This window comes from Brassica napus, chromosome C9 (assembly GCF_020379485.1).
Source record: "Brassica napus cultivar Da-Ae chromosome C9, Da-Ae, whole genome shotgun sequence".
Classification (NCBI taxonomy): Eukaryota; Viridiplantae; Streptophyta; class Magnoliopsida; order Brassicales; family Brassicaceae; genus Brassica; species Brassica napus.
Window position 1 is genome coordinate 39,077,387 of NC_063452.1, and position 27,447 is coordinate 39,104,833.

General features: G+C 41.6%; 4 protein-coding genes across 15 annotated transcripts; 2 read left to right on the forward strand and 2 right to left on the reverse strand.

The window, feature by feature from the left end:
• Positions 1 to 1,912: 1,912 nt before the first annotated feature.
• LOC106423924 lies at positions 1,913 to 17,296 on the reverse strand. Of its 12 annotated transcripts, none has more exons than XM_048770155.1 (11): positions 16,048 to 17,296; positions 15,530 to 15,962; positions 8,950 to 9,021; positions 6,882 to 6,985; positions 6,615 to 6,774; positions 6,366 to 6,435; positions 4,907 to 5,843; positions 4,742 to 4,834; positions 4,442 to 4,646; positions 4,007 to 4,064; positions 1,913 to 2,988 (listed from the first exon to the last, which is right to left on the reverse strand). In XM_048770155.1, exon 11 carries the CDS (start codon positions 2,986 to 2,988, stop codon positions 2,017 to 2,019), a length of 972 nt encoding a protein of 323 aa, XP_048626112.1. In that variant the 5' UTR covers positions 4,007 to 4,064; positions 4,442 to 4,646; positions 4,742 to 4,834; positions 4,907 to 5,843; positions 6,366 to 6,435; positions 6,615 to 6,774; positions 6,882 to 6,985; positions 8,950 to 9,021; positions 15,530 to 15,962; positions 16,048 to 17,296; the 3' UTR covers positions 1,913 to 2,016. The 12 variants fall into 12 exon arrangements, with proteins under 12 accessions (XP_048626112.1, XP_048626111.1, XP_048626107.1 ...); XM_048770154.1 differs by having other exon boundaries at positions 6,366 to 6,480; XM_048770150.1 differs by having other exon boundaries at positions 6,366 to 6,492.
• LOC125592653 lies at positions 6,352 to 8,571 on the forward strand. The gene is made up of 10 exons (XM_048767979.1): positions 6,352 to 6,507; positions 6,595 to 6,654; positions 6,889 to 7,040; positions 7,130 to 7,257; positions 7,343 to 7,427; positions 7,513 to 7,645; positions 7,728 to 7,783; positions 7,983 to 8,106; positions 8,185 to 8,403; positions 8,494 to 8,571. Exons 1-10 carry the CDS (start codon positions 6,352 to 6,354, stop codon positions 8,569 to 8,571), a joined length of 1,191 nt encoding a protein of 396 aa, XP_048623936.1.
• Positions 17,297 to 19,614: 2,318 nt separating the features above from the next.
• Positions 19,615 to 22,535, forward strand: LOC106378681 (meiosis-specific protein ASY2-like). Its single transcript, XM_048767980.1, has 6 exons — positions 19,615 to 19,846; positions 19,909 to 20,553; positions 20,636 to 20,770; positions 20,855 to 21,144; positions 21,265 to 21,798; positions 21,882 to 22,535. Exons 1-6 carry the CDS (start codon positions 19,615 to 19,617, stop codon positions 22,533 to 22,535), a joined length of 2,490 nt encoding a protein of 829 aa, XP_048623937.1.
• A 1,717-nt stretch (positions 22,536 to 24,252) lies between these two features.
• Positions 24,253 to 25,683, reverse strand: LOC106423894. Its single transcript, XM_013864647.2, has one exon. It carries the CDS (start codon positions 25,681 to 25,683, stop codon positions 24,253 to 24,255), a length of 1,431 nt encoding a protein of 476 aa, XP_013720101.2.
• Positions 25,684 to 27,447: the final 1,764 nt, after the last annotated feature.

Sequence of the window (27,447 nt, forward strand, 5' to 3'; positions counted from 1 at the left end):
AAAGGTAAGCGGATCAGGCCCACGATGGCCCAATCGTACTCCCTCCCACCACACAAGTGCATCTCCATGTAGGTACTGCATAGCCAACCTAAGTGAAACCTCTGGTGGACACTCAATAATCTCCAATTTCCGTTGCAGACCAAGCTTCCAATCATATGCAACTGTAGCATCCACTGTTCCCCCAAAATGCTCCATATCCATGTTCCGCATCTGAGTCGTAAGTCTGTAAAACCTCTCATCATAAACACGGTAAACCGGTAAAGGTGGAGGTGGTGGTAGTGGTGGTTGCTGTAAACCCTGAGGAAGTTGTTGTTCTGGAACCCCCTGCACAGGAACCTGAGGTGGAATCTGCTGAGGTGGAATCTGCTGCGGTGGAATCTGCTGAGGTGGAATCTGCTGCGGTGGAAGACGATCACGCACTTATCCAAGTACTGATGAGCATGCTCTTCCCAACTTCCGCGTATTGATGAGCATGCTCTTCCCAACTCCGAGAATAAATCAGAATATCGTCGATGAAGACGATCACGCACTTATCCAAGTACTCGCGAAAAACATCATTCATAAGTTTCATGAACGCTGCAGGTGCATTCGTCAACCCAAATGGCATCACCACAAACTCGTAATATCCATAACGTGTGCGGAAAGCCGTCTTCCGCACATCCTCCCCTGTTATCGCGATCTGGTGATAACCTGATGCCAAGTCAATCTTAGAAAACCATGAGGCTCCATGTAACTGATCCAACAACTCATCAATACGCGGAAGTGTATACTTATTCTTGATGGTCACCTTGTTCAAACCTCTGTAATCAACACAAAGCCTGAAACTCCCATCTTTCTTCTTCACAAACAGTACTGGTGCTCCCCACGGTGAAGTACTGGGTCTGATGAAACCCTTACCCAATAGCTCCTCCAACTGTCTTTTTAGTTCAGCCATCTCTGCTGGCGCTAGTCGGTACGGGGCCCGTGAAACCGGTGCTGTCCCTGGTTCCAACTCAATAGTGAGAGCATCTCTTCTCGCTGGTGGTGGTCCCTTTAAGGCCTCAAATACATCCTCGAACTCCTCAACCACCGGAATGTCCTGCAACTCGTGATGTCCGTCGTTCTTAACCATCGAAATAGTCGCCAGAAACCCCTCTGCTCCTCTCTCCAATAAATCCTCAACATGTATCATGGAGACAATAGAAATTCCCCGGTGAGCTTGAACACACTGGAATGTGATCTTCCCCTCTTCTCTAGGGATATGAACCCTTGCCTTCGGGCAATCTAAAACCACTCGATGCCATGACAGCCAATCCATTCCAAGTATAACGTCGTAGTAATCTAGCTCCATCTCTGCTAGGTCTCCGGTGAAAACGAACCCTCCAAGTAAGATAGGAACATCTCGATGCACGCCAGTGGCTCCAATTCTCTCTGTGTCGGCTGTCTGAATCTGCTTAGTCTTTGGTTCAAAGACACCCTGAAAAGGCCAAGCCTTGACTAGTCGCGAACTCACGAAGCTGTGAGAAGCTCCCGTATCGAAAAGAGTGTGAGCTACCTCACCTCCAACAGAAACTGATCCTGCTCATAAATTTTTTTAACTATACATAGTAATCACAACCACAATAGCACTCAAGATTAACGAGTGTGGCAAAGATACGTACCGGCTGTCGCCTCAGCTCCATTGGCCTCTCCTAGGGCATACACACGTGGAGCGACGACTTGACGCTTAGCTGGTGGGAGCGTTGGTTGCCCCTTCTTTGGACACTCTCTGGCAATATGACCGGGCTCATAACAATTGTAACAAACCTTGTTGGCTACTGTAGGTGCTGCAATCTGACTGGCCGAAATCGCATCCGCTGGTTTCACCCGACAATACTTTGACAAATGTCCCCACCTTCCGCAAGTAAAACACTTGGGACACTCTCCGCTGTGATGACGACGACAACGAGCACAATACAGTGCCTCCAACTGGTCTCTGGTCCTCCTGTGAGACTCATCAGTCTTTCCAGACTTACTCTGAGATGACTTGAGGAGCTTCTATTCCTCTGCCAAACCTGTTTCCTGCTCAGCAGCTTTCTCCACCAAATCTCCCAATCTGTGGTAAGTGACGACACGACATCTGTTGCGAATTTCGACTCGCATCCCACCCAAAAACTTCCTAATCAGGTCTTCCTTAGTAATACCACCTCCTGCAAACCTGCGAAGTCGGTTGAACTCAACCTCATACTCCCTGATTGTCATGCCACCCTGGCTCACATGCTCGAAGTCACTCTTCTTCTTATCCATAGCTTCTTTTGGAAAGTACTTCCTATCGAACTCCCGAATAAAATCTGCAAAGGTAAGCGGATCAGGCCCACGATGGCCCAATCGTACTCCCTCCCACCACACAAGTGCATCTCCACGTAGGTACTGCATAGCCAACCTAAGTGAAACCTCTGGTGGACACTCAATAATCTCCAATTTCCGTTGCAGACCAAGCTTCCAATCATATGCAACTGTAGCATCCACTGTTCCCCCAAAATGCTCCATATCCATGTTCCGCATCTGAGTCGTAAGTCTGTAAAACCTCTCATCATAAACACGGTAAACCGGTAAAGGTGGAGGTGGTGGTAGTGGTGGTTGCTGTAAACCCTGAGGAAGTTGTTGTTCTGGAACCCCCTGCACAGGAACCTGAGGTGGAATCTGCTGAGGTGGAATCTGCTGCGGTGGAATCTGCTGCGGTGGAATCTGCTGGCCAGCAGCCAACTGACGGGCAACCTCTTGTGCTGCTACATGGGCAGCTTCTTGTGCAGCTACACGAGCAGCTTCCTGCGTAACCTGCTGAATAGCAGCCTGGGTAGCTGCCTGCTGAACCATCTGCATGAGTGCAGCCTGATCAAATGGTGGGGCTGCAGGCTGCACACCCTCTGCCTGAACACCTCCTGTAGCACCCTGATCATCCACAACTTCACGAGCATCAGCTCTGACCCTGACGGTGCGAGTACGCTTAGTTCCTCTTTTTGGCGGCATCTGGAAAGAGAATGGACGAAACGATTAATTTCTGTTAAATAAGATCATTAACAATTGCTGAAAAATAACCGAACAGAAAGGTGCTTCTAAGTTTTGAAAACCGTTGAAAACTTTAAAAATCTTTAAAAAAAATCAGGTCCCCTAACCGGCGTCCCGGGTCAGGGCCGAGACACAACCCCGCTCTGATACCAAATTGTAACACCCGTCTCATTAACACTCGAGACCGGCGTGCTACTAATCACAACTTATATCTTAAATCCGTAAAAAGGTCTGAAAGTCGACTTTCATATAAATAACGAAATAAATCCATAAATCCCATAGTCGAAATAACTGAAATAATCGTCAAAATAATAAATAAAAGTCTGAGAAATAGAACAAAGGAAAACGCCTAAAAGCACCAGCTGTCCGATCAATCTCCTACTCGTCAGTCTCACTTGAAAGGGCAAATGAGGGGTGAGTAACGGGGAAGTCACTCAGTGAGGTATGGGATACTAAACCCGAAGTCCATGGACCCGGACAGAGCACTCCGAATAAATATAATTTAATCCTAACACGTTGCAAACACGGTACCTAAAGTACCCAAAGATCACACAACAGTCCTAGCGAGGTGCACACTCGCTGCCCACTAACAGGCCAAAACACCACCGAATATGTGTTCGGTAACACACGCCCGTAGACGATTTATCGACCTCGAAGCCTTGGCACAACAGATCGACTAAGCTGTGCCGCAGCATACACCACAACCAATGTACTGGTCTCCGGCCGACACACAGAATTACGTCTCCATGGTCAGCTAACACCCAATCACCTCAATATACTATATACATATATATTATCAATTATAAATGAACAAGCACCGTTGAACCATCTAATACCCTAGTTCCGGTTTAAGCAAAGAACCTAAAAACTAAACAAACAATGACAGACTCGATTTCACACAGACGGAACACATTAGAAATAAATTATACTTATTCGAGGTCCTAAGCCGTGTAAGAGAAGCTCGGGAAAAGACCCTCACCTTAGCAACGTGGAAAGGTAATAGCTATGAACTCCAACTGCTCAAACAGACTCCAAATCTGAAATCAGGGCAAAAAATCGAGTCAGAACGCCCTTCGAACGGTTAAAAATGGATAACCGGCGATCTGGTCAAATCAACCCGCTGGTCAAAGGTCAACCCGGTCAACTCTGACCCAAGCCGGTCAACCTTGACCAAATTGAAATCGAATTGAACCAAATCGGTTTTCCATAACCGAATTTAAATCAATTTTAACTACCGGTTTAACTTAACCAATTTAATTAATTTAAACCAGAAATCGATTTAATAAATAACCGATTAACCTAAACCGAATCAAAATCGATTAACCCAACCGGTTGACCGGATCCGGGTTGACTCGCCGAGTCAACTCGGTCGAGTTGCCGAGTCACCGGCGGCGGAAAAAGGACGGCGGCTTACCAGAATCAACGGCGGCGACTGAACACGGTGCGTGGTGGTGGCGCGTGAGATCCACGCGCGGAACGTGTGGAGGACGGCGGCGGCGCGTGTGCCACACGCGCGGAACGACGCGGGAGAAATGCCGCGCTTGACGGCGCGTCCGGGCGACTTTCCGGCTGATCTTCTTGGTCCCGACTCGTCTCGACGTCACGATCACGATGGTGGTCTTAGAATTACGAAATTCCAAATGGTTAGTGAGTTATGATCGATTGAATGAACGGCCGTTTTTAAAAACAAATCGGAAAGATGATTTCCGGTTACCTTCGTCTGGGATCGGCGGTGAACTGGTCGATCTCGGCTCTGGACGTGGTGGTGGCGGCGGTACGATCTCAGGTTTGAGTGACGGCTCAGTCTCTGTAGAGTTACAACGCTTAGGGTTTCTGAAGAATAAATAATGGGGGATAATGGTTTATATATGGGACTCACCAAGGGCTTCCTGCAACTGACGGGCTCTGACGGGCCGAAATCACTGGGCTGGGAATTGGGTCGTTACAGATAGTTGTTCACTTTCTTCTAAGTAAATAAATGCAATGCATTCACAATTAACATAGAACATTAGGAAACACTCCATTCATGTTCAATGGCGTCATCCGTCACAAATGAGAGTCTGTATTTGGACATTTTCCTTTTTCAACTATTTCTCGAAATTCGGATCGCACTGCAACTGATTTGGAAACCATATTTAAGACTAGACCTTTAAGAGATGGTTCTTAGCTTTTTTAGTTAAAAGTTAAGAGACGGATTCTTATATTCCGCTAAGAACCCCACCCTAAAAACCCATCAATAATCATGCTCTAAGATGATAAAACGTTTCACTTTGTGTATCCGTTTCAGACTTCATACAAACCGAGCTGAAATTGTATTGGGTATAAGTTGATTAGTACATAAGCATTCCCTTGCATCTAATCTATTAATTTAGAGTCCTAATTTTTATCTACCATTTACAAGTTGTCATTTAAATTTGGACTTCCTTTAGAATAGCACGTGTTTGGACATGTAAATGTGTTTGGTTCCTTGAATATATCAACTTAACTTACAACTTAATTTAAACCAAGTTGCCATTTTGAAACAATACCAATATAATTATATTACACAATACTAAGTCAATAAAACCGGCCAACTAAAATTAAACCAACTTTTAATCTAAGATAATTTCATACCGATTGTTACCTCCAATTAGATTAGCAACAATAACACTTTTCGGACCTCACTTTCGTATAGATATAACTTGGCTCTAAGTTGATTGATTCTTTGCTCTTACAAACATCATAATCACACAAAGAACATGAATATGTTTTATCATATTTGCTTCTATTCAAATTGTTTTTGAAATCACTTTCTTTTCTGTTATATTTAGAGAAACCTGTCATTATGAACACAATATTGTAAGTGAAATTAACTTCAATCGGTCTTAGCACAACATAAAAATCATTCATGTATTTGATCATGTAAATAATATCCTTATCTAAAAGAAAATTAGAAAGATATTATTCAGAACAGATTTGATCAAATCTATACTAACTTGACGTGCACAATAAATAACCATAACAACTTAATATGATTTCGTTATTAAATTATTCGGTTATATTTGAAAAGTTGATATCTAAACTTGAACAAGATTTTCCTCCTTATAATCCGACCTCCCTATTACTCAACTTCCCATCTACATTCATGATCTTTCATATCTTAACTTCATGTAACAACTCCAACAAACTATGAAAAATAGAATATGCTATCGATTCTTTTTAAAGTGGATCTCAAAATATCTTCGAGACACTCATTAAACCTAATCGTTAGCACATCACTATAAATAATCATCCATCAACTAATACTTTCTACACCCGAATATGGAAAAAAAAACTTAGACTAATATGCCTATGGTTACCTCGGACCCGATCACTTTGTTGAACGATGTCAAACCATTCAAAACAACATGGAAGGTTGAAGTGAAAGTTCTGCATTCATGGACACAACATTCATCTTATTCTGGTGGAGACTCTCTTCAGTTCATACTAGCAGATAAGAGAGTTAGTTTTTCTATTTGTTAACTCGAGTAATGGTGTTAAATGGTTGTAATGCTAACATCTAAACTGAGATTTTATCTGTGAATGTAGGGTGTTAAGATTCATTGTACCTGCAAGAGACTCTTCTATGGTCGTGTTAAAAAACTTCAGGTTGGACAATGAAGATTCATTGAGAATTTCTTACTGACTGCATCTGCTGGAAAGTATCGAGCGACGAGTCATAAGTACAAGATGTCCATCATAAGTAACTCCAACGTCACCAATTCCTCCCTGAAAATGATGATAAATTTTTATCATTAACCTCTTTCAAAGAAATCATGAACGGAAGTCTTGATTAAAATTTTTAATTGGTAACTCATAAGTGTTTTCCTTATAACCTTATAGGCTTCGGTTGAGACATCCCTAATCTTCAATTTTTTTAATAATATGGTTGTAGATGTTATTGGTCAAGCAATTGATATTGGAGATATCCAGGTTGTGCCTGCGCAAGGTGGTAAAGAAACAAAGAAGCTTGAACTCACTTTAACAGATACAGAGTAAGCTGTGAATGACCTTTTGCAAATTTACATTTCATATATTATCAATACGTGTTTTCATAATGTTTGCTTTTTTCTTCTATTATTAGAGATCAGCAAGTAGCATGTTGTCTTCGGGGTCAGTTTGCTGAACAAATGTTACATACATCCAAAGTTGCTCAAGTGAATCAAAACTTTCTTTGTTTACTGAGATTTGCCAAAATCAATGTTTACAAGGGTAAGATATCTACTAAACGCTTAACAAATATATATTTTTTAAAACGACTTTGATCCCTTTTCTAAATTCTCATCCTTTGTTGCAGGACAAGTTCAGATAACAAATGCATTTGATTCTTCCACAATTGAAATAAATCCACCCGGGTTTGACGTCCAAGACTATCTACAAGTGTACGTTTTGTTTGTTTCACCTACTAAATATTTGTATTACAATAATACATAAATGTGCTGTCTCAAAGGTTTAATTACTATCCAGGTTGCCAAATAATGACATTGCTCTCACTACTGGTAGTCATGAGGTTGCAAAAACTCAAGGAAACAAACGCCCACTTGATAAATGGTCTACTTATCCAGAGAGATCAATACTTGATATCATAATGGCGACTGAGGTAAGTTTTCTACTCTAATATCATGTATATACTGTATTAATCAACACATTTGTACAAACTAATACATATGTTATATTTGTAGACTGAAAAGTGCATTGTTAAGGGCACGATTTTTGCAATTGATACAGACTGGGCTTGGTATTATTTTTGTTGTGTTAAGTGTCACTTCAAAAAGTTGACCGACATTACCAAAAGGGATGTGGTGCCTGTGAAACATCTGTGGCGTTGTGATGGATGCCATCAGTCCATAACCAATGTTGCTCTTAAGTGTGTTTCTCAATCTTAATAGATTACATATGTATCCGATCTATATAACTTACAACTTTTTAATTTTTAGGTTTAAACTACATCTACTCATAAAGGATGACACTGGTGAAACTAGAGTCCTGCTTCTTGATAGTATTGCTGAACCCATTTTGGGAGTAAGTGCTGAAGTGCTCTTAGATGGTTCTCTAGAAGAGGTATGTAAAAGTTTTCATTTCATTGTTATATATTTTATATATGCAGTCGTTTTTAATGTATTATTTGTTCATCTTTAGATTGAGGATCCAGAAGACTTGTCTGATGCTATTAATGATCTTATTGGTAAAACTTTCAAGTTTGGTGTGTATGTGAGCAAAGACAATGTTGACTATGGAGCTGATATATTTAACACTGGAAAGACATGGTCTGCTGATGAAATCATATCTCAGTCTGACGATGAGAATACTGAGGATACATTGACCAACATTGCTTTATCAGACCGTTCATCAGGACAGGTTGGCCAAAATTTTGTTATTCATATTAAGTAGATATTGTATTAAGCATATTTATGTCAATGATTTTTAATATATTATGTGATTTTGAAGGTATCTTTGATCAGTATTGAGAGTGGACACCACATGTTTGTCTTCAACTCCACTATCAAAACGAAAAGGAAACAATGAAATTGATGACCTTTCTTCTACTTCTAAGAAACAATGCTCGAAGATAATCAAGGTGGAAAAGAATGGTGGGGAGTAAACTGAGTTGCTGCGTGTGTTTTTATTTGGTTTTGGTTTTGGTTTTAGTTTCAAAAACATGTTTTTCTTAATTTTCTATTATATGTTTTATTTCAATGTCTTATTGTTTGGTTTTTATCAATAAAGATAAAGAGGAATTTGAATAAATATCACACTCATATTATTGCTCTAAGTTAACGACCAAATAATAAAAAGTGTAAATCTACTCTATTAAATTATAGTTATCCATCGCACTTAACTAAATCTATTCGCATACGGAAATGTACTCTATTCTCACAACTTGCACAGAGTGGATATTCTTACTTGTAATAAGCTGTAGTTCGACTCCCTTTTGTAAACCTTTCCCAAAATTGTATCGTCAAATCCATATACATCCTATAAAAACAAATTAAGTTGGGAGTATACATCCTATAAAGGCTGTTATAAACAATAACTATCTATATTTTAAACAAAGGAACACATTAAACTAATCGGTTAAGATATAATCTAAAACTAATTTTATAGGAGATATTGTTGTGATCTAAACAGAGATTAAGCAAGATATAATATGTAAAAAAATCTTAACTTCATTATTTTTCATTTTAATTTTTTCATTGTCCCGCCTATACTACGAATTAGAAAGGTGTCGTGACTCTAACCAAAGAAAAAAACTTTTGCTATTATCAAAACTGTTTGCAGTCATTGAGCAATTTTATACCTATCACAACTGTTGTAAAGGTAGGGATACTATTCTTCATAATCAAAACATGTACTTGATTAGACAACTATATTTCAATCCACATGATGTTTTATAAAAATTATTTCGGCTAACATTACTCTTATAATGGACAGGATGAAAAGAAAGCATCAACCTCCCCTTGGAGCTGATGGTCATCGGTTGTGTTCAAAACCTCAGTCTAAACAGAGAATAGATCATAAAAAGAATAAAGATGTCCCTTTGAGTACTGTTTTTGAAAGATTATTGCATGATGTTACCAATAGAAAGGTTTCATCAAGGTTCCAAACACAAGTAACAGTGTCAAATCCTACAAACAAACGAGGTGTTTATATTTTATATTGATACTAAGTTATATACTAAGTTGTTTTATCATTCAACTCATATCGTACATGTTTTTCTGTAGTTTTTTTTGACAAAGAAAATAATGACAACTCTAAACAAACTAAAAAGAGTCGAATACATGAAGGTATGTTTAATATCTTAATTCAGTGATGATAGCAAATACTGCAATGATAGTTAAATTTTTGTTTTTTCATTATATAGTATCCTCTTATAATTCAATTTACTATGCAGCCATCTCAAGTACAATAAGAGGATCATGTTCAAGTCAGGTCATATTTGGAAGTCAAAACACAACAAAGACAAACATTAAAATGACACACACCAGAGAAACCACAATAGATTCAAGAATTTCAAAAAAATCTGAACTAGAGAACAGAGGTATTTTGTTTTTCAACCAGAGAATGAATGGAAGTTTGTATTATCATTTAACTTATGAAAATACAAACGTCTTATAATTTATTTAGTGGGTATATTTTGCAGATTTTTCTAGGCTCCATAGATGAATGTGATGATCTAGAAATTGAATGCAGTAGTCAGGACAGTTCTGATACTGAAATTTCAGATGATGAACAATCTACTGTACAAGAACCAGAGAAAGTAGATCAATCTGGACGAGTTAATCTTCTAGCAGCTTTATTTAAGAAAACCTTCACTGAGGTGAAGACAAAAGCGAAAGCAGTGTCATCCAAAGAAGAAGGTTAGTAAAAATTTCTCATTTTATTACTTAAATATGTAATATGTGTTTCTAACCTACATTCATCTTATAAAACAGATTATGTTGATGAAGGTGACCCATCTTACACTTGTGTTCATTGTGGAGCTATCATGTGGTTAGGCGAACGCATAAATAAGAGCAAATATAGACGAAAACCTATATTTACATTGTGTTGCATGCAAGGTCAAGTCCAGCTGCCATTTTTAAAGAAACCCCCTGAGGTTCTAATGAAGCTTCTCACAGGAAATGATAAGCTTAGTAAACATTTTCAGAAGAATACCAGATCATATAATATGGTTTTCTCATTCACTTCTCTTGGTGGAAAAGTATATAAATCTGTTAAAAAGGGACGAATGCCCACAAATGTTGGTGCTTCATGGTGAAAATTATCATCTCATGGGAAGTTTAACCCCATCTGAAGGAGGCTATGCCAAGTTTGGACAGCTTTACATTGTTGACACAGAGAACGAGGTTCAAAACAGATCTAATGCTCTGAGGTAACTAATATGGTTTTGTCAATAAGTGATGTTACATTTAAGAAAAAGTGTTTTGTATACTTACTAAACGATTGTTATTCACTGAATGTTTTCAGAAGTGGCAAAAATGCGCAGACGTGGCAAAGATATTATTCAGCCTATAATGAATATGTTGAATGCTGTTAATCCATATGTCGCGCAGTTTCGATCAGCAAGAGAGAGATTTCAAATGAATCCTGATCAGACTTTCCACATGCGAATTGTCAGTAGAAGTGACAAAGATGGTCGGACATATAATACGCCAACAGCATCTGAGGTTGCTGCATTGATTCCTGGAGATTTTAATCTAGGAATGGATAAGCGGGATATTGTTATACAGCACAAGTCTGGTCGACTTACAAGGATTGATGAGATTCATATTTCCTATCTAGCACTTCAGCATCCTCTACTATTTGTGTATTGTGAAGATGGATTCAGGGTTGGTATTAAAAAGGGTGTCACAGAAGCTTCAAAGAAACTCAAAAAGGATACTATCAGTATGAGGCAGTTTTTTGCTTTCCGGATGCAAGAGCGAGAAAATGAGTCACATGTTCTGCTTTATTCAAGAAGGTTGTTTCAACAATTCATAGTTGATGCCTATACTACCATCAAATCCAACAGACTGAGGTATTTGCAGCTTAACCAGACATGTTTGCGTTCGGATAGTTACGACTTTATCAAGGAGTCAGAAAATTATGGCAACTCGGACATGAATGAACAAGGTCAGCAATTTGTTCAAAAACAGAAGACATTGATAGAATCATATCAGCCGAGATTCCAGATAAATCAACTGATCCAGATCTTTAGGATGTTGTTAAGGAATCCATGATTCATGGTCCGTGTGGAGCTGCTAATATGAATTCACCATGTATGGAAAATGGTCAGTGTTCGAAAATGTTTCCTAAACCATTCGCTGGGAATACTAGAGTGAAAAAAGATGGATTTCTTGTTTATAGGAGACGTGAGCAAGCTAACAGTTATGTTGAGAAGAATGGTTTGTAATGTGATAACAGATGGGTCATCCCTTATAACAAGAAACTCTCACTTCGTTATCGAGCACACATTAATGTGGAGTGGTGCAACCAAGTTGTTCTATTAAGTATTTATTTAAATACATTAATAAAGGAGCCGACCGTGTAACTGTGGTAGTCAAACCACCAGGGCCACAAGAAGCAGCGGGCTCAGCTCCAACGAACTCATCATCAGCGAACTCAGCTACAGCAACCTCAGCAGCAGCAAGCTCAGCTGCAGCAAGCTCAGAAGCAGCGAACTCCACTGCTGTGGAGATTAAAAACAATGAAATTAAGAATTTCTTTGATTGCAGGTTGAATATTTACTTAGGCGTCTATCCAAATTATTTTGCAGTTTAGTATGACTTCATTCTGATTTCTAACTTATATTGTTGTGATTATTGTAGATATGTTTCCACTTGTGAAGGATCGTGGAGGATTTTTAAGTTTCCAATACATTATAGATCCACAGCAGTGGAGAAGCTTACATTTCATCTACCAGGGAAACAGATCATTATCTTTAAGGGGAAGGACAAAGTTCAGGACGTTGCTGGTCGTAAACTCCTAGAAAACACAATGTTTTTGGCTTGGTTTGAGCTGAATAAAGTTGATCCTTTCGCTCGGACTCTTACATATATTCAGATTCCCAACTATTATACATATTCGAAGAGTCAGAAGAAGTTCAGTAGAAGGAAACAAGGATTCAGCGTTGGAAGAATCAACTATGCCCCATGTAAACAGGAAAGTGCTTATTATTTAAGAGTGTTGTTGAACTATGTCAAAGGTCCTACCAGCTTTGATGATATTAAAACCTATAATGGTGTTCTTTATGAGGGGTACAAAGAAGCATGTTTTGCTCGGGGAATACTGGATGATGACCAGGAGTATATAGATGATTTAGTGAGGCGTAGTGATGATAGTTCTGCAGCCGTTGTTCGTGATCTTTTTGTTCTAATGCTTCTGTCAGACAGTCTGACTCAACCAGAGGTTGTTTGGCAAAAAAACATGGGAGCTCTTATCAGAAGATATCGAGTATAATCGCAGACTTCGTTTTAATAGGCCAGGTACAATACTACCATCTTCTAACCATGCGAATGATGTTTTCAGTTTGCTAAATCTTTTGTAAAAAACGAAGGTACAATACTACCATCTGTAAGTATATATGATGTTAATAATCGCGCTTAGACTTATGTTTTCAGTTTGAGTTTAATGATGTTTTGGATGGTTAAACAATCCGCACATTTAAGAGCTCATTTTCGAATTATAATATACAGCGTGACTAAATTTGTTGTGTTCGTACTATGTTTTACACTGAGCGACAATGACAAGAAATTGTATGCTCTTATAGAGATTGAGAAGCTTATGAAAAGGAATGGGAGTTCACTTTCACTATATGAGTCTATGCCAAAGCTTCCTGACAATGCCAAACCGATCGAAAATGTTTTGATCTTGGATGAACTAGATTACGATCTGGAAGAATTGCAGGCCACTCATGATATAGATTTTCTAAAGATGACTGATGAACAAAGAAAAATCTACGATGAGATCATTACTGCAGTTGTTGAAGATAAAGGCGGAATGTTCTTTGTTTACGGTTTTGGTGGCACGGGAAAAACCTTCCTTTGGAAACTTCTTTCATCTGCGTTGAGGTTTAGGGGAGATATAGTTCTTAATACTGCATCTAGCAGGATTGCTTCTCTGATGTTACCAGGTGGTAGGACTGCTCATTCCCGTTTTAGCATACTAATCAATCCAGATGAGTTCACTACATGTTCATTGTCTCATGGATCAGATAAGGCTAATTTGATTAAAGAGGCATCTCTAATTATCTGGGATGAAGCACCAATGATGAGCAGGCATTGTTTTGAATCTTTAGATAGAAGTTTAAATGATCTGATGGGGAATCATGATAAAAAACCTTTTGGTGGAAAGGTTATTGTGTTTGGAGGTGATTTTCGACAAGTACTTCATGTGATTACAGGAGGTGGTAGGGCTGAGATTGTGTTGGCTTCCATGAACTCATCAGTGTTGGCTTCCATGAACTCATCATATCTATGGGAACATTTCAAGGTTCTGAAACTTACAAAGAATATGAGACTGTGTTCAAATCATCTAACGGATGAAGAGGCCAAAGATCTAAAAGAATTTTCAGAGTGGATTTTGGCTGTTGGGGACGGGAGAGTATCAGAGCCTAATGATGGGGAGGCTTTAATTGATATTCCAGAAGAATTTCTAATTATGGACCCTGACGATCCTATAGAGACTATAAGTCTTGCCATTTATGGAGACACTGATTCACTGAGAGGGATGAAAGATCCTAAGTTTTTCCAACAGAGAGCAATCTTATGTCCAACTAATGAGGATGTTAACATGATTAATGATCATATGTTATCTAAGCTTGATGGTAAGACATTTGTTTTATTTATTATAATTTTTTCATTATATTGCATACACACTGACTCCTTTTTGAAATTCGGTTATTTCCATCAGGTGAAGAAATGATTTACACCTCATCTGACAGCATAGATCCATCTGATACTGCTTCGGTCAATAATGATGCCCTCAGTTCCGACTTCCTTAACAGCATTAAAGTTTCTGGTCTACCAAATCATAGTCTAAGATTGAGGATTGGTTGTCATGTTATGTTGCTTAGGAACATTAATCCTAATGAGGGTTTAATGAATGGAACAAGATTGCAAATCACTGAACTTATGGATTTTATGGTGGAAGCTAGAATCATAACAGGTGCCAAGGTTGGTAAAGTCGTTTATATTCCTAGATTGTTGATTACTCCAACAGATAAAAGACTTCCTTTCAAGATGCGTAGAAGACAACTGCCTTTAGCTGTGGCTTTTGCAATAACCATCAACAAAAGTCAAGGACAATCACTGTCTGAAGTGGGACTATTCCTTCCTAGGCCAGTGTTTTCTCATGGACAGCTTTATGTTGCCATTTCAAGGGTTACGTCCAAGAAAGGTTTGAAAATTCTGATTGTTGATAAAGAGGGTAAGCCGCAAAGCAAAACTACTAATTTTGTTTTCAAAGAAGTTTTCAGTAATCTTGAAAACTGAGAGGAGTAATGATCGTGTCTTAAAGTGAGTTTGTTTCAGTGAGCGGAGTGCAACTGGTGTTTTGTGTTTTATTTTTGCTTCAGATACATTTGATTTCAAGTTTTCAAAGTTGTTTCGACTTTTCAACTAAATAAATTCAAGTTTGTTATTCTATTTAGCACACACAATCTACTGCAGATAATTCTATCTTCCTAGTAGAGGTTTGAAGTCAAACCAAACATGTATTGATCATCATGTTTTGATCCATAAGAAAATAGAAATTTGTCAAGTAACTATCATTTCGTGTAAAGGTCTACCGATCAATATCAATCCAGTCAAAATAAAACTTGACTATAAGAGATTTCAACAATACATAGAACAACCAACGATCAAGATAATCATCTATTCACCACCAATCAGTTTCAAATTTAAATCCAGGTATTTGTACAATCATAACCCGTCTATCCCTATAATGAGTCTACTGATTTTAGTTCACGCTTACTCAATACAAATACATTAGATAAAGTACTAACCTTTGTTCTCTGAAATTGTTTTCTTTTGAGCTGTTCCAATGCTATGTTTTCCCTTGTTTTTTTTTATCCTGTCCTTGCGAATTACCTAATGAATATATATATTATCATATGTTAGCTTTAACTGAACAAAACAAATATCAGTTACCAGACAACAAAGGAAAAATAAGATCAAGACAAGAAAAATATAATTTAATTGACACAAAAAGGCAGTACAAAGAACAACAGATTGGATATTTTTGGAAAACCAACATTAATTTAGGTTTCAATAAGGTCAAGAAACTTATCTTTTCTTAAAAACGATGTACTTGATGAATGACATCGTTGTTGCGAATATCCCAGATTGATATTGCTTCTGGTCGTTTGTAAAAACTGTGACACCTTTTCTAATACTCCATCTCTCAATTCACCGTCTGATCTACCAGGAATTGTATATCTAGAAAATCAATTAGATGAACAAACCCTATTATATTAAAGTTTCATATCCGTCTAAATTTAAGAATAAGGGTAGAGATTATAACCTTTGATTTTCCTCCTATTGATAGATTAAACCTCATCTTTGTCTTGATAAAAACAAAATTCCTGGTGAAAAGGTTGATTCATAGATTATTTCGGTAGAAATTAGAAGGTAATCGAAGAACAGAGAGAAAATAGAAAAAATAGAAGATAGGTTCTCGAACTTTACACAGACAAAAAAAATCTTTAGTTAAACAAAAGTAGTTCACTTTACACATTTTTTTCCCGGACTAAATTCTGTTACACGTTTGGGCCTAAACAGATTAGATGTTTATATATTAAATTGTATTCTGTTAATTATTGGGCTTGATCCATAAAGGAATTTATTAACCCATCCTTATTATCTTATAATTAAATCCATATAATGTTTGGGCCAAATATTTTAGTTCTCTGTACATCCAAAATAATTAGAAAGACCTCATATTAATCAGTTAACATAGTTTCATAAATCGATACTACTCATCTATAGTCAACTATAGCATTACCAACAAAACATCTAAAATTAAAAGAAAAAAAATACATCAGGTACAACATTGGAAATTTGTGCACAGAGAAAAACAACACCATGAACGACATATTTTAGTACACCATCACAATTCAAAATATTTATAAATTATATTATATAGATGTCAATTACATATATATTTTATATACATATATTATATAACACTAAATATAAATTAAATTTAGGGAGAACAATATCCGCGCACAGCGCAGATCCGTAGCTAGTACTATTTTAAGTTTCACCAGATCGTTTAAGAGTGTTAGATTCCAAACAAATTAGAAAATGCATATACATATCAGCTTTTTTTTCATATTCCAAATTTATTAAATTTTTCTTTTCTTTTAAAACTAGAAACATCGATCTTGAAATTCAGTCTTAATTAAAATTATCAAAGATTGATATTATAATATGGCAGCCTTATTATAGTATTAATAATAAAACTACTTGTTTGCAAAATGTCAACAAATAATCAATTGGTCTTGGCCTAGTGGTAAAGGGCTCACAGCTGTGAGTACCGCCATGGATTCGATTCTCGTTGGCCATCCGGGACGCCTTAAATGGTAAGAAAACACGGATGCTGCGGGCTTCGTAGTGATTAGTCATTGGACCTAGAAAGCCTTTGGGATAACACTACGGTTATAAAAAAAAAAAAGTCAACGAATAGAAAAATTTCGTACAGGAAATGCATGACAGACCAATTTGAACATAATGTAAGTCATTAAATACTTAGAGGATCGAGTTATTCCTCCGAAAGAGGAGATCTAATCCATGTTCATCACGTCACGTGCGACGTGCGTACCTTGCATTTACTTAGGCTTAAATATCGGCACAAACTTGTTGTAATAATGCTCCAGTATTATTTATTCTCTTTTCACGATATGCATTATTGCAAATAATAATATATTTTTCACAAATAAAACAATCATTTGGAAAACAAATAAAACAACCACAATGGTAGATAAACTATAAAAGGCACAAAATACAATTGCAGACAAGCTTGAATGAGGAGTAAGAAGTTTCTTCATTTATTTTATATGTCAATTCTACACTTTCAACTATTTTATATGTCAATTATACACCTCAGGTTTTGGCTTTGGAAACCGGTTGGTTCACTTACTTAGTTTAGAGTCTATTGTCAAAAAAAAGGTAGATATATAGTTGCTCAAAGTAACTTAAAAGTATGGTTGTTTAGTTAATGTGTAAAATTAAAGTATACTAACAAAGTCTCGATTGAAACCAATATGCATTTAGCTGATGCTTTATCAAAATTTTAACACATCAAATTACTTTTAATTAGAAATTGGCATATGACCAACATATAGTTTAAAACGGCCATATGACTAAAATATGATTCGACTAGTTTGTAGAATTATAGCACAATAAAAATGGTGAAATAACCATTTTGTACGATATTGTCATCTATGTATAGCTTAATTAAAAAATAGCTGAAAATGGGATGGAGTTATCGTTAATTTGTCATAGCAGACTCAGAACGGTGTAGTTAATTAGTATCAATCAATATGGATATAATAAAGTTAGATCTTAAAATGCATAGACAAATGTGAACAACAGTCGAGCCTTAATCATATTAATTACCCGGCTGAGTACATACTAATTAACCATATCAAGGAAAAACATAATCACAACGGTATCATCTTTATTGCTTACATACATTATATATATTATATATCTAATTCATAATGAAGTTGACCATGATATATTATACGATTTCTTGATCACTTTCAAAAAAAGTTACGTATATATATTAATAAGATTTTTCTGTTTCATAAAGAAACCATACATGAGAAACCATACATGACAGATCGAGATAAGATAATTAACATATTCTCGTTAATAAAAAAAAGAGATATATTAAGTTCCTTCATTGTTTGATCGGAAAACGGTAATAAAGAAGATATGGGTTTTAACAAAGACGTCTTATTTATGGTCGGAGAAAACAATCAGTCGGTTACAAGAGAAATGAAGAGAATGCGACAGAAAGGAAGCCGGTGGCTCGATGAGCTACCGGAAAAGTACAACTAGCGGCGAGATGAAGCAAAGGTGAAAACCCTAATCTAGCCGCCAAGTGTTAGTCAGTTATTTCGGATCCTTCTCTTGTTTTCTCCCATTTCCCTTATATAGACGTCCTGATGCTTCGTCCTTGACCTAATTTACGCCATCTTGGTGGGCCTCCTCTGCTGGGCCGAGAAGCCTGTAGGCGTCCGAGCAGCCGCTGAACCGAATATACTTTAGTCGATGACGATCGACTAAAAGTACTCAAGAGTCAAGCCGAGAGACCTGACTCTTGAGCCGACAGATCGAGCCGTCGCTCTACCTAATCTGGGCCAGACCTTTCTATTCCTCGGGCCTTGTGGGATGGTCAAATCCATCCTCTACAGTAAGTCCCCCCCCCCAGTCCATTAGTGAGCGAAGTGCTTTCTGGCTCGTGATGGATTCTAAGGTTTGAAGGTTTGAGGGAATAGAAGACCTGTCGGAAGGTTGGAGCGGTTGGTCGACGAGTCGCGGAAGCGAGCAGTAGAGGCTTTCTCGTTCCTTTTGGTCGTTGTGTCGCAGGGAAGGTTCTGGAATATTTCCGCTTGAGGCCGATTAGTCGCGGATATCCAGATCCCGACTGACATGTCTAGATTAGCCGTTGGTTTATTCTGATTTTAAGATGACCGACGTCTGATTTAGACGAGAAGCTGAACCGTCGCGAGGGTCCGCTGGACGTTTTGGAGAGTTTCGAGGCCCATTTAGGCCCGTTTAGGCTTAATGACGACGCCTCGAATTTCCCCCCCCCCTTTTTCCCTTTTAAATGCACCGAGAAGTCGAAACGTCGCGAGGGTTCGCTGGGTTTTTAGGGAGAGTTTCGAGGCCCATCTAGGCCCGAATAGACCTAATGACGATGCCTCGAATCCCCCCCCTCTCTTTTCCTTATAAATACGCAGATCCCTTCTCATTTCTTCAAGTTTCCTCCACGATCAAAGGTACTTTCTCTCTCTCCTTCTTTTATCTCTCTAAGTGTTATAGCCTTCATTCGACGCGTTCTTCGCCGCCTTGTTCTACCATGTCGTCAGCTCAGAGGTTATCGAGGCAGCAAAAGGGGAAATCAGTCGCGGCGCCATCAGCTCCGGCAAGGAGTCCTGACGGAGGTTGTATCGGGGATCTCGAATCGACTCATCACGAGGCGATGATGGACACAATTGATTTGTCTCGCTCCCAGAGGCTTTTGGTCGCAGATGCTACGCGGCTTGCGAGAGAAGGGAGCGAGAACGTCGCCGTGAGGGATGCGACGGAGTGTGCGAGAGACGGACAGAGCGGGCGGTGCCCGTTGACTCGATTACCTTGAGAGCTCGCGCAGTGGAAGACGATCCTTCGGAAGACGACGATTCTGAAGCAGAGTTGTTTCCGACGACCTTCTATCCCGAAGGGATTTTCGAGGAGCTTCCACGACTACATCCTGACTTATTGCGCCCTGCTTTCGTGGCTGGTCAAGATTTGGACGGTGTGGACGAGACTAAGTCAACCCTGAGGAGCGTGAAGAGGGTTCTTCGGGCCAGTAACGCTACAGGTGTGCCCTTCCTCATTCCTACGAAGGAGCAAAGGCCTTGGTCTCCTCCGATCGGGTACCAAACGGTATACAACTCCTACTTCCAGGATGACACTCGCTGTTGGTTCCCCATCCCGCGACTGATCACCGCGTACGCTAGGCGGCGAGATCTTGCGATTAGTCAGTTACTGAACGGCTCGCTGCGACTAGCCGTCACTCTATCAATTCTAGCGGAGCAGATTGACGTGCCGATGAGCGTCAGGTCGTTCGAGGAGATGACCTCGATAACCGACATGAAGGACGGAACCTACTCGGTGAAGATGCGACCAAACTGCAATGTGTGCGCCGGTCATCCAAACAAAACGCAGAATTGGCAGCGTTCCTATTTCTTCATCAAGTCCGACGACTCGGCTTTCGAGGAGCCACGTCGAGAGGACTATCGGGTCTTATGGAACTGTTCTTGTGGTAGAATATCTTGTCGCGAGCTACGTCTGATTTTGTCGATCTTAACGAAACTTTCTTTTTGTTGTGCTCGCAGTTGGCCATCCCACGTCTCCAGTCTATCCTGAGGATTTCCTGAAGAGCGTTCGAGCCGTCGCTTTGCTTCGAATCTACCGTTGGTCCAAGATTACCGTCAAGAGGATTCGCGAGCTTAAGGACCGGATCGCCCGAAGTGCGTTCTCTCGCCGTTTCTGGTTATTCTTTCGATCGCAAAGTTTATTTGTCGCGTCCTGACCTTTCTGCCTTATGTTTTCAGGAGAGTGGAGATCTGATCTTTCGACTGTTCTTCCTATTCGCACCAAGCGACTAGACATCTTCCCGAAGGACATCCAGAAGCAAGTTTCTGAAGCAAAGAGGATGGGAACTCTTCCTGATTTGAGCGCGATATTAGCCGCCCAGCTGGGACTGGCCAGCGAGGAGGGACCCTCGACGACGGTTCCTCGCGCTGGTGAGGTTCCCCCTTCTGGTGCTAGAAACGCGGGGAAGGGTAAAAAAAGGAAGAGGGGCGGCTCGGGAGTCGAGGGGAGCGCCGAGGAGGCGAGCGACGTTCCTCCTTCTGGCGAACCCCAGAAGAAGAAGAAGAAGAAGAAGAAGAAGAAGAAGAAGAAGAAGAAGAAGAAGAAGAAGAAGAAGAAGAAGAAGACGAAGAAGCCTGTTGACGAGCAGTCGGAGAATCCCGAAGAACCGACTAAGATTGAGGAGGGTGATGTTCAAGAAGAAGAACTTCAACCCGAAGAGGAGGCTTCTGAGGCTGAAATCTCGGGAGAACGGGACGATGCGGCGAAAGTTGGTGAAGGGGAGGAATCTGAAACTCCTCTTAATGCCGCCCGTCCGGACGGTTCTGAAGAAGACAGCGGAGAGTCGCTGCTTTTGATCAGGAGGCATAATGACGAGGTTGGCGATGAGGCGCGATCTCCTGTTCTGGCGTCTTCTCGCGAGGGAACTCCGGTTCCCATTGGAGAAGGGGTCGCTCAGATAGGCACTTCTTCTCGCGGCTCCGCTATCTTGTGGAGGGTGCCCGGAGTCAACTTTCCAGACAAGGTTTCGTTTCGCTACAAGGGACCGGCCCCTCTAGTGTACGTTCCCGAGAAGTGCGGAGAGTTCCTTCGCCAACTAAGGGGGAGGGCAAAACCTTTGCCCGCAGTGAAGGACCACATCTTCGGGAGTGAATACAAGGAAGCTGCGAGGGCCAAGCTGCTGGTAAACGGCTCGGTCTCTTCTCTTTTTTTTTTTTTTTCGTTCCTTAACATTTTCTTACAATTTTCATCTCCTCGCCTGTTTAGGGGGACAGCGCGACGAACGTCGTGATCGATAAGTACGACACTGCCCTGAAGGGAGCTTTGGGCGAACTCGAGCTGGCTAAGAAGGAGCACGCGGAGAAAGAGGAAGCTTCTGCTCGCCAGCTGAATGCATCGAGGGCTGACGTCGAGAGGCTTAACGGGATGGTTGCTCGCATTATTGCTCGAAGAGACGAGCTCAAAGCCGAGTTGGAGGTATCCCGAGGAGTCGTCCGTGAGCTCGAGCAGAAGAACGCCGAACTCGAGAGCGAGAAGGTTTCGCTTGCTGCGTCTCATGAAAGAGAGATGGGGCGCCTTAGAAATTCCAGAATCCTGGAAGTGACGAGGGATAGAGGAAGAGTTGAGGCCGAGATGGCCGCGAAAGCTAATCGTCGCTTCGCTAGGATTCGCTCCCGAGAAGAGCGACGAGGTCCCTATGAGGAGGCCCGGTTGCTTCATAGCCATGCCTTCGGAACCAGGAAATGCCTTGAGGCTTTGAAGAGGGCTGGGAGCGACATCTCGCAAGCTACTATCGAGATATTTGCCGAGCAAGAGAAGAAATACGAGGAGGAAGCCGAGAAGCTTAGGGTGGGCGAGATACCCGAGGAAGATCTCACACTTTCTCCTCTCGTATTGGACTCTCAGTATGTGGATGCTTGAATCTTGGCGAGTCTCGATCCGTATGGGTACAACGCCGGCTTGATCGATCCGGAGACTGCAGCAAGTCTTCACGATCCGCCTACTCATCCGACTGAAGAGCGGCGCGAAGACCCGACGCCTCTTCTTGAAGGTCCTTTGGCTGATCCAGAGATCGTCCCGAGATCAGACGAAGTGCATGTTTCTCCGGCTGCTCGTGAGTCAAGCGTCAGGGCTTCGGAGCTCTCCGTCCTCAACGATCGCGAGAGTGATCGGGAAGCTTAGTCTTTTTTGTTTGTTGTTTCTTTTGAGTCCCGGAGGACTTGTGTTGTTGCTTTTTAGACTTTTGCCTTTTAAGACTTCTACTTTGTTGTTTCTCTTTTGTTATTTCCAATTCTTCGAATCGTATTAACTGTTTGTCTTTTATCGTACTTGTCTATCAAATGCATGATTTCTCAAGATTCGAAGTGACTGTTTGTTTAGTATAAACGTTATTTGAGATATCGAATCGTTGTAGTGTTAAGCTCGTCATGACTTTGTCTCGGTCGATTTCTTTGACTCGCGATCGTTCGTCATTTGAGTTTCGTTGTTAATTAAGAGTTCTCGACGTTGACGGTTCCAAATAGACCCTAACGTAATTTTCATGCATTCGGTAGGTCAAACCTTACATAGTAAATTACAGGGTGAGTTGGAGTCATTGTCTCGGCCGTGTTGGTTTAAATCGCAACACAGTCGACTCCCGTGAATACGTGTCTGATCAGGACATATCCAACGTGGGATGCGAGTACCGATACGCTTGTTTGAGAAGCCGGGGCATGCTCGTGTCTGCATCGCTTAAGTGATCGTCTGCTTCGGAGATCGATTCCTCGGGGAGGAGGTTTGTTTTTTTTTTTTTTTTTTTTATTTCGGCTGGACCCCCCTTTTTTTTGGGCTGCCTACGTATCCCTTTGCGGGAATCAAGTCATTCGTAGTTCTTAGATTGTGAGTAAAAGTGGCTTTAATGGCGCATTTACTCGGGTTTTTTTTTTTTTTTTTTTGAGCGAGAGAACGTGATCGTTGATCGTTCTTTCACCGTTTTTTTTTTTTTTTTTTTTAAAGAGACCGAGTAAAAGTGGCCTTAGTGGCGCATTTACTCAGTAAGGCGTTCGTCTTGACTAAGGATGGAAGAAGAGGCGGAGATGTTTGGAGTTCCAAGCTCTCGGTACTGCTTCGCCTGTTGAAGTCTCGAGGCGGTATACTCCTGGTTTGATGACTTTGACTATCTTGTGTGGTCCTTCCCAGTTGGCTCCAAGCTTGCCGGCTTTCCACGCCAGTTGACAAGATTGCCCATTTCGAGGGGACGCGATTTAACCTTTTTGTTGTAGTAGCTCTCGATTTGATGGTGGTAATTCTGGATTCAAAGTAGTGCTTGGTCGCGCTTTTCCTCGACGTCGTCGAGTGCGTCGAGCAGCATGTCGCGGTTGAGTTCGACGTTTTGTGGCATTCGCGATCGGCGCAAACTCGTCACGTTCACTTCTGCGGGAGCCATTGCCTCGACGCCGTAGGCCATTGAGAAGGGTGTAGCCTTCGTCGCTCCGCGAGGAGTTGTTCTGTGGGACCACAGGACACCGTCTAGTTCATCTGCCCAGCAACCTTTCTTTAAGTCGAGTCGTTTCTTCAGACCGTCGATGATGGTCTTGTTCGTCGACTCGGCTTGGCCGTTACTTTGCGGGCTTCTCGGGGTCAACATGTTGAGTCGAATTCACCATCTGTCGCAGAATCCCTTGAAATGATGCAAGATGAATTGTGAACCGTTGTCTGTAATGATCTCGTATGGGAGCCCATGTCGGCAGATTATGTTCTTCCAGGCGAAGTTTTGCACCTCCTTGTCGGTGATGCTGGCGTAGGCTTCGGTTTCAACCCATTTGGTGAAGTAATCTGTGAGGACCAGGATGAACTTCTTTTGGCGAGATGCCGGCATCGGACCGATGATGTCCATTCCCCATCGCATGAATGGGTATGGAGCAGTTAGGGTATGAAGGAACTCCGTTGGGCTGTGTAAGGTGGAAGCATGACGCTGGCATTTGTCGCACTTGCGCACGTATGTCTCGCAGTCGGCGTTCATGGTTGGCCAGTAGAATCCGAGATTCTTTACTTTTAATGTGAGAGCTCGTCCGCCCGAGTGATTGCCTGCTGCTCCTTCATGTGTTTCGGCCATGACTAGTCTTGTTTCTTCGCCGGAGATACATTTGAGTAGCACCTTCGTTGCGGTCCATCGGTGTAGTTCCCCGTCCATGACAACGTAGTGTGCGCTACGTCGCTTCAGTCGCCGCGCGTCCCATTTCTCGGTGGGTAATAAACCTTCAGCGAGGTAATCGATGAGTTCCTTGCGCCAATCTGTTGGCTGATCATCCTGCGAAGGAGGTTCTGCTTCGTCGATGTCCATCGCTTCGCTAATCGCTGCTGCGATCGCAGTCTGTTCCGCCTTCGTGTCGATGCTTGGTTTCTCGATTTTATGGATTGGGATTGTCCTCTTGACTTGATCGTGTAGCTTGCTTCCTAGAGCAGCGAGGGCGTCGGCACAGACATTTTCTCCGCGAGGAACCTTCGTGAGTTCGAAGAACTCGAAGACTCGTGTGAGGTCTTGGACGAGTTTGAGGTAGGTGTCCATCCTTTCGTTGCGGACGTCGTAATCTCCGAGGTACTGGCTTACGACAAGTTGAGAGTCGCAGTAAGCGTTGATTCTTTTGGCTTTCACTGCCTTTGCGAGACGGAGCCCTGCGATGAGGGATTCGTACTCAGCTTCGTTGTTTGACGCCGCAAAACCAAAACTGAATGACTGCCGGATGAGTTCTCCTGTTGGTGATTGTAGTTGCACTCCTGCCCCCGACCCTTTACTCGTGGATGAACCGTCGACGTGTAGGATCCAGTTTAAACTTGGTAGGATGAGGTCTTGCTCCAGCTCTAGTGTTAACTCGATCAAGAAGTCGGCAAGGACCTGTGACTTTGCTGCTGTGCGATTCTTGTACACGATGTCATGTTCGCTCAGCTCCATCGCCCATTTAGTCAACAGTCCTGACTGGTTAGTATTCTGCATAACCATTCGGAGTGGTTGGTTGGACAGTACTTCAATCGTGTGCGACTGAAAGTAGGGTCGCAGTTTCCTGGCCGAGGTGACGACAGCTAAGGCCATCTTTTCGAGTGTTGGGTATCTCGTCTCCGGCTCGGTCATTCTTTTACTTGTGTAAAAGATTGGTTTCTATTCTCCCCGATCTTCTCGAATGAGCACGCTGCTGACGGCGGAGGATGTGACGGCTATGTAGAGAGACAATGTGTCGCCGGCTTCTGGCTATGATAGTACTAGGGGGGTTGTGAGGTAATGCTTGAGTTGATTGAACGCCTCCTCGCACTTTTCATCCCAGACGAACCTCTTGTTGCCCCTTAGTAGCTCATAGAAGGGACGACACTTATCGGTTGATCGCGAGATGAACCTGTTGAGAGCTGCTATTCGTCCGGCTAGTCGCTGTACTTCGCGGCTGTTCTTTGGGCTTGGAAGGTCGAGGATCGCCGAGATCTGCTTGGGGTTAGCATCGATTCCTCGTTGAGTGACAATATAGCCGAGGAATTCTCCCGAAGTGACGCCGAAGGTACACTTGGCCGGGTTGAGCTTCATCCCGTAGTCATTCAAGATCTTGAAGCAGTCGCGTAAGTTGTTTAGGTGATCGTCGGCCTTAAGCGATTTGACTAACATGTCGTCGATGTACACTTCCATGGTGTTGCCTAGCTGATCAGCGAACATTCGGTTGACGAGTCGCTGATAAGTCGCGCCGGCGTTCTTTAGCCCGAAGGGCATCACCTTGTAGCAGTAGGTCCCTCTGTCGGTGATGAATGTCGTCTTCTCGCGATCGTCGGGATGCATCAAGATCTGTTTGTATCCCGAGAAAGCGTCCATGAAGGTTAGGAGTTCGTTACCAGCAGTTGATTCGACGAGACGATCGATATGAGGGAGTGGGTAACTGTCCTTTGGGCACGCCTTGTTGAGGTCCGTGAAGTCGACTCATATGCGCCATTTGCCATTTTTCTTTTTGACGACAACTGGGTTAGCCAACCATTCAGGGTATCGGACTTCGGTTATGAAACCCGCGTCGAGGAGCCTGTGGACTTCTTCATTTACGGCTTTAGATCGTTCTGGACCGAGTTTTCGTCGCTTCTGTCGGATGGGTTTGAACGTCGGGTCGACGTGCAGTTCATGGGAGGTAACTGTGGGGTCGATCCCCTTCATGTCGGAAGTCTTCCAGGCGAACGTCGAGGCGTTGTCTTTGATGAAAGAGATGATCCTTGAACATAAGTCGTCGGACAGGTAGACGCCAACTCGGATGATTTTCGTCGGGTCAGATTCATCAATTGTGACTTCGCGAACTTCCTCCTTCTGGGGTTATATCTTGTTGAGTGGTTTACTGACGGAGTTGACAAGGGAAGCTTGTTGCTGCATCTTTACAGTTGCGATCAGTAGTTCTCTCGCGGCTTGTTGATCTCCCCGAATCGTCTGAGTTTTGCCGTCTTTTCCGGAAAATTTGACGCATTGATGATAAGTCGAAGGGACGGCTTTCATGGAATGCAGCCATGGTGTTCCGAGTATGGCATTATAGGGTGCTTTGGCGCGGATGACGGAGAACTTGACGGTGCGGGTTATACCACCTGAAGAACCCTAAGATAGGGAGGATCACTTTAGCTGGGTGTTGGATATGATCCGAGAAGGAAAATGGCACTTCTGGAACTGAGATGGATTGAAAGGATCGTCAAGAGATGCGGAATGACTCTTGATATACCCACGATATAAGGCTAACCACCAAAGAAAGAATGAATGTGTTGGCTAACCACCAATCAACACACAAAGATGAATTGGCTGACCACCAAATCAACAAGCCGGTTCACACCAATGAACTAGCTAAAGAAC